General features: G+C 48.1%; 1 protein-coding gene across 1 annotated transcript in view; it reads left to right on the forward strand.

Moving 5' to 3' along the window:
- The window catches only part of tmem196 (transmembrane protein 196), a gene marked incomplete at both ends in the record, with an annotated part of 29,088 nt that extends 23,460 nt beyond the window's left edge, over nt 1–5,628 (forward strand). Inside the window, 2 exons of the mRNA XM_079523136.1 lie at nt 3,115–3,233; nt 5,557–5,628. Coding sequence (XP_079379262.1) covers nt 3,115–3,233; nt 5,557–5,628 — 191 coding nt within the window. The remainder of the gene's footprint in view (nt 1–3,114; nt 3,234–5,556) is intronic.
- Nucleotides 5,629–10,324: the final 4,696 nt, after the last annotated feature.

A 10,324-nucleotide genomic window follows, 5' to 3' on the forward strand; every position in this document is an offset into this window, starting at 1 on the left:
CTCCCAGAGTTACAGACCCATAAGGGTTAATTTTGGTTCCAAACTATCATTTGGCTGGGGGACCCCCTGGAACTCCCTCAAGGACCCCCCTGGGGGTCCCCGGACCCCACTTTGGGAACCACGTGCCCTATAGTACTCGGTGTTGGTCTGAAATGGAGGAAAGAAAATATTGCACAGCTGCATTTCTCATCTGTCAATAACAGGGGTAACTTATCCCTATAGTTACACCTAGAGACACCTGTGGGTGTGTTGTAACATAATCCCACCTTATCGTATTCTTCCGTGTATTCTGTTCACTCCAACTCCACTATGGGTGCGACCAGCCCCGCCTTGTTATCGGAGTAATTGTGTCGAACCACCACTATCGAATTATGTGTACTCACGGTAGTGAAGCAATATGTGGAAATGAACTCCCTGTTGCGGTCAGAACTGCAGACTCACTCCCAATCTTGCGCCGTAACCCGAAGACTCTTCAGACTCCACCTTAAAACACGCAGCACTTGCCCTGTAGCCTTGGCGACCTTACGGGCTCATGCAAAAGGTTACAATGTCATTTAGATAGCCTGTTTATTAGACAAACTAGACCTGCACGTGCCCGCCGGCCACCGGCCTACTTGAGAACGATGCAACTTGGCTGGGAACCTAATAATACCTGTTGTCAACTTGTCATATACAGTAGCACCCGTTTTCACTATCCGCCTGTGTCCCTTTTGTGCCCATACTGTATATGGAGATGTCTGTATCTGTCTGTCTGCCTGTGTCTGAAGAGTGCATGCAAACTGTCTGTGAAAAGTGGACTGGTTAAGTAATCAATTGGCAGGTGTGGGGTTGCCATGGCAATCAATTGGCTGAGGCAGAGGCTGGAAATTGCACATGGTGAGGGGGACTTTGGCTCAATAGGCCCACTGGCATATCCTGACCAGAGCCTTTTGTGGTGTTCCTGGACAACGGTGTGTCCCACAGACTCAAGGCCGGGCACTGCACTCCCTGCGGGGGTGTGGAACGTGTGTGTCGAATTTGAAGTCGGTGGGGCGAACGGTTCTCGAGTTACAGTATGTGCATTTCAACCGTACACACACGCACACACACAGACAGAGACGTGGCGCATTTATAGTTAGATGCCATGTTCATTTTCTGACCTGACATCCCATAGTTTGTATGTGTAGTTTCAGTGTACAGATTATAATGTTTTTACATTCCGTGCCGTGCATGCGCACATCGAATGGCGCTCTCTGCCCACCACCCAGCCGCACAAGGAAACGCGAGTCGTGATCCGCCATGTTAGAGCCACCCGAGAGCTCCTTCGGTGCTGCTATAGCGTGTGAAAACGTGTACGTCACCAAGCGGGGGGCGGCGTCTGAAAGGCTAGGGACGGCCCTCTCGTGGGCATTCAATTCTAGCCCACATCACTCAGAATAGAGAGACAGTGGTATGTTTTTTAAATATTGAGCTCGTTCTTGGCGACAACATAGTGAACCAACACCAGGATGGATAGAAAGAACGTCGGGCCCAAATACATTACAAGGACAAGGAAAATGTTGTGAACAAACACGGCTGTGCTTAGATACTTTGTTGAACGTTATTTCTCTGCGCCCGTGCGCCGTACAGCCGAGATCCAAGCCATTCTACGTCTTTTTGTAAACTCGTCAATCTGGGTTCCTTGGTGCTGTCTCCATGCTGGAAAGCTGAACATCTAATTCCGTTTTCTGGCTCATTTCCTCGACGCGACCTGCTGTGGCACTTATTTACTGAGCAAGTCTGCACCATTGTGAGGTCAATTTAAAAAAAGAACGTATACAAGCACACGGATAGTCGCTCAATGTAAACAAACCAGACAAGCCAGCAAGTATGGCGGCCGCTACCACATGACACATATGTTGACGCCCCCTCCAGGAGTTTTGGTACACCCTATAGAGCGTCGCAGTCCCGTCATGACGACGCCAGGCCCAGGAAATGAATCCCTATGCATTTTCCTCATAGACATTTCAAAACGTATTTATTTAAAGACCTTTTAAGCGTCGTACGAAGCCAACTCGAGTCGTGACAAATCATGACAACAAACACAATATTTTGGACCAAACAAATAATTACAAAGAAGAAAAACAACTAAAAAAGTGTTGAAACCTGCCATTTTTTTCTACTTTCTAATTCTTTGTTTGGCCCAAAACATTGTGTTTATTGTCATGATTTGTCACGACAAGAGTTGGCTTTGTCCGCGGCGTAAACGTCTTTAAATAAATACTTTCTGAAAAGTCTATGAGGAAAATGAACGGGGATTTATTTTCCGGGTCTCTCGAGGGGGCGGGACTGCGACGCTCTATAGAAGCACTAATATGCTAATCACGAGAAAGCAAAGTCTTTTTTTTTTATCGAGTTACAAAAATCGCCTTCTTGCCAATCCAGGCACGGACGGAGAAAAGATTCAGAGAAAAACGCCGCTAAAGATGGTGGTTATAACAGGAGCGAATGGAGGGGAAACATTTGGATCGCCCACCTATAGCGGAATCAAATCATCTCCTATACGGAAACAACACCCGCCTACGGTTAGTAGTGGAAGTCGAGGCTAGTCATCTGTACCCAGAAAATGTCAACACTCGGTAAGGTCGCCAAGGGCACAGATCGACATGAGAAAAAAAAAAGTTGGCAAATGCGCCACGGGCATAGAAAGAGTATACTGTTTGGGTTCTTCATGGTTTACCTGTGTAGAAAGATTACTATGTCTACGCATTCCAGTGGCGTGCACAGACATTTAGAGCTAGGGGCAGGTGCTCAAGTGAAAAAAAGGGCACCTTGTGCAACGTGTGGAACCGGCCGGTGATGCCTTAATAATGTGAGATGTATAGATTTTGGGACCTAAATAATATATTACAAGGTTTTTATCAAGAATTGATCAATGTCACCATGGTAAATTAAATGTGACAGAGAAATGCTTACACGAAAAAATGTGATGAGAAGTTGTTGGAGGCTCATGAATTTCCTCCTCCCCTCCCCTCCCCTCCCCTCCCCTCCTCTCCCCTCCCCTCCCCTCCCCTCCCCTCCTCTCCTCTCCTCTCCTCTCCTCTCCCCTCCCCTCCTCTCCTCTCCTCTCCCCTCCCCTCCTCTCCCCTCCTCCAGGCATCTCATCCTGTACCCTGTCCACGTGGCTGACATGTCGTCTGGCTAGCTCGGAGCAGCAGCGGATGTTCCTGGAGAGAGAACACTCGCTGCATCACTCTCACGAGATGGCGGAGAAGGTACAAGTGAGCCACGCCACGCCACACCACACCACGCCACTTCAATTAGAATAAACAAGTTTCAAGCTCGCAAGGCGTCGCGGTGCGAGCCTGTAGATCGCCCAGCACAGGCAGTGGTATATAGCCTACTTCGGGGGGGGGCGACTGTGGCTCAAGAGGTAGAGCAGGTCGTCCAATGATCCATGGGTCGGCGGTTCGAATCCCGGCTCCTCCTGTCTACATGTCGAAATGTCCTTGGGCAAGACACTGAACCCCAAATTGCTCCCGGTGTGCTGGTTGGTACCTTGCATGGCTTCCGCCACAATCGGTGTATGAATGTGTGTGTGAATGGGTGAATGTAATGCACAATCTATGTAAAGGTGTGTGAATGTGTGTGAATGGGTGAATGTAATGCACAATCTATGTAAAGCGCCTTGGATAAAGGCGCTATATAAATGCACCATTTACCATTTATTTACCATTTACTTCAATTATGATGATGATATAGTGTAAAACTCATTATATACAGTTATAACTACATCTCAACTCATAACAACAAATAATGTGGTTACGTCAGTACAGTTTATACAATCTAAACATAATTGAACGTGGCAGATCCAACATGCAATGCATCGCATGTAGTAAAATAGATCTACTGCAGGGGCTGTCACAGCTGCCACCTAGTGGATGAATAGGTGATTGCACATAACAGTTCAAAAGACAGAGGCCAGCAACGCAGGGCACTATGTATGGGCAACGTAACGGACGGAGTGCATTGCATGCCTTATCTCACCCCAACGTAAGTGAAAACTGTGTCGAGGCCTTAAGTTGTGTTCAGTGTTAATTATTTTATTGCCATCTATGTACGCTTATAAACGTAGCTAAGCTAATGCATGGGACCTATTTATGCCAACTACGCGTATAAGTGCAGATAACCGTTTAATCCGTATATGAACGCGCCGTCCGTTTGTTTACCTTTTAGCATTGCTCCGGGTAGTATAGACCTCCTCCGACAAATCCAGCTCCGTTGAGCCTCCATTATAACCCGATTTTCAAAGCGCTGTATCTCCAAAGGTTCGGGAAAAAAAGTGTAGCTGGTTGTACTAAGCTAAATGCTGTGAGCTGTGTTGTGTGGTGTCGTGCCACATCCGGATCAGGCCCCCACCTTCCTGTTTAAACCCTGTTTACTAACGCTTAACGCCATTGCCGTTGATTAATGGCAATTGCCACCGTGCTCCCGCAATTGCACTTTTATAGTGCATTTGATCGATCGAGCCATAATGCTACTTACGTTAGCCGGTTAGCTAGCTGTGTTGTTAGCACAGCACTGGATCGTCCATCTTAGATCGTCGTCGCCATAATAACCCATTCTATCCGTTTCTTTCAATCGCCTGTATCTCCTATTCCTTGTCCCAGATGGCATTTTTGGTCAAAACAGCGTTTCTTTGACGGGACAGAGACGGCGATGTGGAGCCCTCCAGTGCTCCGGTTGGGATTCATATTATAAACAAGGACTGTCCAGCTCCGTTCAGCTTCCTAGGTTATGTCTACTGCTAGTGGACCGGAAATGTGGCTTTTCAAAATAACAGCTCAAATAGAAACAATGCTGGCGTGAATTATATCACAATTTATCAATACATGCTGGCGGATTAAGAGTTAACAGGCTTTGGGCCAAGATAAATAGGCCCATAGGCTTGTTTCCATTGTGGTCCTCTGTATAATATCGGAATCGGTCAGACCATCAGGTATCGGCAGATTTGACCCTGCAAATAATCGGAGATCGTAAAACCAAGTATCTATGCAAACAATTGCAAAAGAAACAAAACGGTGCAAATTCGCAATTTTTGGTAGCCTACAGTACAGTATGTACTAGGGCATTAAGCAACTAGTCGACTAGTTTACTATAGTTGATAAAAATAACAAAAAGTTTATATTTTTTATTTTTTCCCGATATTGTAGGCCTCAAGATCAGGTAGATTATAGTTATAGTCACCAATGTACACAGTTTTGAAATGTACAAATATTTATTTCCAAAAAAACCAAAACATAATAGGTGGTTAAACAACTAGTCGACTAGTAAACTAGGCAACTAGTCAACTAGTAAAAATGACTAAAAGTGAATGCCCTATAGTATGTACAGTACAGTACAGTACAGTACAGTACAGTACAGTACAGTACAGTACAGTGCGACGATGATCACGATGAAGTCTGATGATGACGCATTGACCCACGTGATGTCACAGATCGTGTATTTTTTACGAAATTTGTTTTTCGCAATTATATGATTATTACATGTGTGTAACGTGTGTGTGTGTGTGTGTGTGTGTGTGTGTGTGTCCAATAGGAGGTCCATGACAACTCTAGCAATGGCATCCCGCAGATCTCCTACAACGGACACTCACCCACGTCACCCTGACGTGGCTGTGGCTTCCTATTGGTTCAGCAAGCTATATGAGCCCGCCTCCCCTCCCCCCGCGAACAGCAAACTTGGAGCGACGCCCCTCTGCACTCTCATTGGTTAGGAGGATACACGGTTCACTCCCCTCTGCACTCTCATTGGTTAGGAGGATACACGGTTCACTCCCCTCTGCACTCTCATTGGTTAGGAGGATACACGGTTCACTCCCCTCTGCACTCTCATTGGTTAGGAGGATACACGGTTCACTCCCCTCTGCACTCTCATTGGTTAGGAGGATACACGGTTCACTCCCCTCTGCACTCTCATTGGTTAGGAGGATACACGGTTCACTCCCCTCTGCACTCTCATTGGTTAGGAGGATACACGGTTCAGTCCTACTCCTGTGCCACATTTCCTGGGCCTCAAAAAAGAATCACACCCGTGTGAACTGAGTGGTGCAACTACACATTTATTGTTACGTCACATACTAACCATAGCAACCATGCTCGTTTTTTTGGTTGCTAACCATAGCAACCATGCTCGTTTTTTTGGTACGAACAAACACAGGTACACGGGTACACGGGTACACGGGTACACGGGTACACGGGTACACGGGTACACGGGTACAAAGCCAGTTGTTGGAGTGGTTTGCACCACTCAAAAAAGAGCGCTGCCAAGTCTATGGACTTGTAATGGTTTAAAAAGAAAAACAGCACCCCCACATGACGTCATGTGGCAGCAGAGTCTATGGACTGTTCATGTTTTAATGTTTGCTTTAACAAACAGCACTCCAAGAAACTGGCTGTAAAACACAGGGTGTAAAAATCACACCCGTGTGAAGTGAGGGGCGTTAATATATTAAAGTCTAACTCGTGTTGATTAGGTGATGTAATGGTGATGTGAAACAAACGGTGCCAACAACACAAACATTAAACGCCATTAACAATAAAGAGACAATATGATGTAATGAGTTACAAAATGACGTACGTACTCTAGGGGCTATAGCGCCCCTCAAAAAAGAGTGAGGCGCCCTTTACTTCACACAAGGGAGATTTTATTTTTCTTCTTTTGAAACCAAAACACCTGGATTCACGAGGCTAACGTCACCCTGGCCTGGCCTGGCCTGGCCTGTGTGGCTTCTGGTTCTAGCCTGGCCTGGCCTGTGTGGCTTCTGGGTTCTAATCTGGACGGGCGGGTGCCAGTGGATCCTATTGGTTCTCCCCATCTGAGCACCGCCCCCGCCAGCCTCCCCCTCCACGGACGTGGAGCGACGCCCCCTCTCTGCACCGTGAATGAAGTCGCCTCCCACTTCCTATGGAGCGACGCCCCCTCTCTGCACCGTGAATTAAGTCGCCTCCCACTTCCTATGGAGCGACGCCCCCTCTCTGCACCGTGAAGGAAGTCGCCTCCCACTTCCTATGCCAGATCTTCCAATGCGTTTCCCGCCGTGCAGGCTTTTCATTTTTGAGCCGAATGCGAACGAAAACCAAAAGCCTGGGTTTACAGAGGCTGAGGTCAACCTGACACCCACGTCACCCTGACCCAGAGCCATAGCCTGGGTCACCCTGACCCAGACCCAAAGCCTGGGTCACCCTGACCCTGACCCAGAGCCATAGCCTGGGTCACCCTGACCCAGACCCAGAGCCATAGCCTGGGTCACCCTGACCCTGACCCAGAGCCATAGCCTGGGTCACCCTGACCCAGAGCCATAGCCTGGGTCACCCTGACCCAGACCCAGAGCCATAGCCTGGGTCACCCTGACCCAGAGCCATAGCCTGGGTCACCCTGACCCAGACCCAGAGCCATAGCCTGGGTCACCCTGACCCTGACCCAGAGCCATAGCCTGGGTCACCCTGACCCTGACCCAGAGCCTGGGTCACCCTGACCCAGACCCAGAGCCATAGCCTGGGTCACCCTGACCCAGAGCCATAGCCTGGGTCACCCTGACCCTGACCCAGAGCCATAGCCTGGGTCACCCTGACCCTGACCCAGAGCCATAGCCTGGGTCACCCTGACCCTGACCCAGAGCCATAGCCTGGGTCACCCTGACCCAGACCCAGAGCCATAGCCTGGGTCACCCTGACCCTGACCCAGAGCCATAGCCTGGGTCACCCTGACCCAGACCCAGAGCCATAGCCTGGGTCACCCTGACCCTGACCCAGAGCCATAGCCTGGGTCACCCTGACCCAGACCCAGAGCCATAGCCTGGGTCACCCTGACCCAGACCCAGAGCCATAGCCTGGGTCACCCTGACCCAGACCCAGAGCCATAGCCTGGGTCACCCTGACCCAGAGCCATAGCCTGGGTCACCCTGACCCAGACCCAGAGCCATAGCCTGGGTCACCCTGACCCTGACCCAGAGCCATAGCCTGGGTCACCCTGACCCAGAGCCATAGCCTGGGTCACCCTGACCCTGACCCAGAGCCATAGCCTGGGTCACCGAGGCTGTGGTCAACCTGACACCCACGTCACCCTGACCCAGAGCCAAAGCGTAAGACAAGTGTTACGACAACTCTGTTCACTTCATGGGGCTTCAGTCCAATGGCGGCCTCTCCTACATATACACTTCTATTGGCCTGAAACCGGAAGTGTACGGAATGCATTGGAGTCTATGGACTTTACAGTGACAAACGAGTTGCATGAACCACATGACTGGGACCGTTTGCTGCAGCTAAACGAGGAGCTAAACGAGGAGCTAAACGAGAAGCTAAACGAGGAGCTAAACGAGGAGCTAAACGAGAAGCTAAACGAGGAGCTAAACGAGGAGCTAAACGAGGAGCTAAGCGAGGAGCTAAACGAGGAGCTAAACGAGGAGCTAAACGAGGAGCTAAACGAGGAGCTAAACAGGGAGCTAAACAGGGAGCTAAACGAGGAGCTAAACGAGGAGCTAAACAAGGAGCTAAAGGAGGAGCTAAACGAGGACCTAAACGAGGAGCTAAACGAGTTGCATCCGACGCGTTGTGAGCTTGCAGATCGGCTATTTTCAGCAAGTGTAAAATCAGCCATTACGACGGCATCAAGGCCCGCCAAAATACATTTTAGTCGACTAAATCAACTGTAGATTTAGTCGACTAAAGTCTTATGACATTTCGTCGACTAAAACTAGACTAACACTAAGACATTCCAGGTGACTAAAATGTGACTAAAACTAAATGAAAACTATTCAAGAGACTATGACTAAAACTGAAATCACAATTTGCTGCCAAAAACAACATGCGTCAGACAGCTTCACGAGCGCGACAGACAGACAGACAGACAGACAGACAGACAGAGTCCTGTACTTCACTGACGTTCGCATGCAGGTCGCGCTAACCTTAATGAAACCAAACAAACAAACCCCAGCTCTTCTGTCCAAAGAAAAGTGTCCGTTAACTACACTGTTACTCTACGTGAGGTCCGGAGACCACCAGGGGTAAATGGTAAATGGTGCATTTATATAGCGCCTTTATCCAAGGCGCTTTACATAGATTGTGCATTACATTCACCCATTCACACACATTCATATACCGATTGCGGCGGAAGCCATGCAAGGTACCAACCAGCACATCGGGAGCAATTTGGGGTTCAGTGTCTTGCCCAAGGACACTTCGACATGTAGACAGGAGGAGCCGGGATTCGAACCGCCGACCCATGGATCATTGGACGACCTGCTCTACCTCTTGAGCCACAGTCGCCCAGGGGGGCGGGAAACCTCTACTTTTGTTACTTTTGAATTTGAATCCCCGAAAAGTCACAGTTTTGGACGTGTGAGGTTTCCACCCGGCAGACACCATAGCTGCACACACAAGCTGAACAAGCTGGCAAGAAACTACAAAATGACATCATGACAGCTGGCAAGGAACTACAAAATGACATCATGACAGCTGGCAAGAAACTACAAAATGACATCATGTCAGCTGGCAAGGAACTACAAAATGACATCATGACAGCTGGCAAGGAACTACAAAATGACATCATGACAGCTGGCAAGAAACTACAAAATGACATCATGTCAGCTGGCAAGGAACTACAAAATGACATCATGACAGCTGGCAAGGAACTACAAAATGACATCATGACAGCTGGCAAATAACTACAAAATGACATTATGACAGCTGGCAAGAAACTACAAAATGACATCATGACAGCTGGCAAGTAACTACAAAATGACATCATGACAGCTGGCAAGGAACTACAAAATGACATTATGACAGCTGGCAAGAAACTACAAAATGACATCATGACAGCTGGCAAGAAACTACAAAATGACATGACAGCTGGCAAGGAACTACAAAATGACATCATGACAGCTGGCAAGGAACTACAAAATGACATCATGACAGCTGGCAAGTAACTACAAAATGACATCATGACAGCTGGCAAGTAACTACAAAATGACATCATGACAGCTGGCAAGTAACTACAAAATGACATCATGACAGCTGGCAAGTAACTACAAAATGACATCATGGCAGCTGGCAAGTAACTACAAAATTACATCATGGCAGCTGGCAAATAACTACAAAATGACATGACAGCTGGCAAGTAACTACAAAATGACATCATGACAGCTGGCAAGTAACTACAAAATGACATCATGACAGCTGGCAAGTAACTACAAAATGACATCATGACAGCTGGCAAGTAACTACAAAATGACATCATGACAGCTGGCAAGTAACTACAAAATGACATCATGACAGCTGGCAAGTAACTACAAAATGACATCATGACA

This window comes from Electrona antarctica, assembly GCF_951216825.1.
Source record: "Electrona antarctica genome assembly, chromosome: 15".
Lineage (NCBI taxonomy): Eukaryota > Metazoa > Chordata > Actinopteri > Myctophiformes > Myctophidae > Electrona > Electrona antarctica.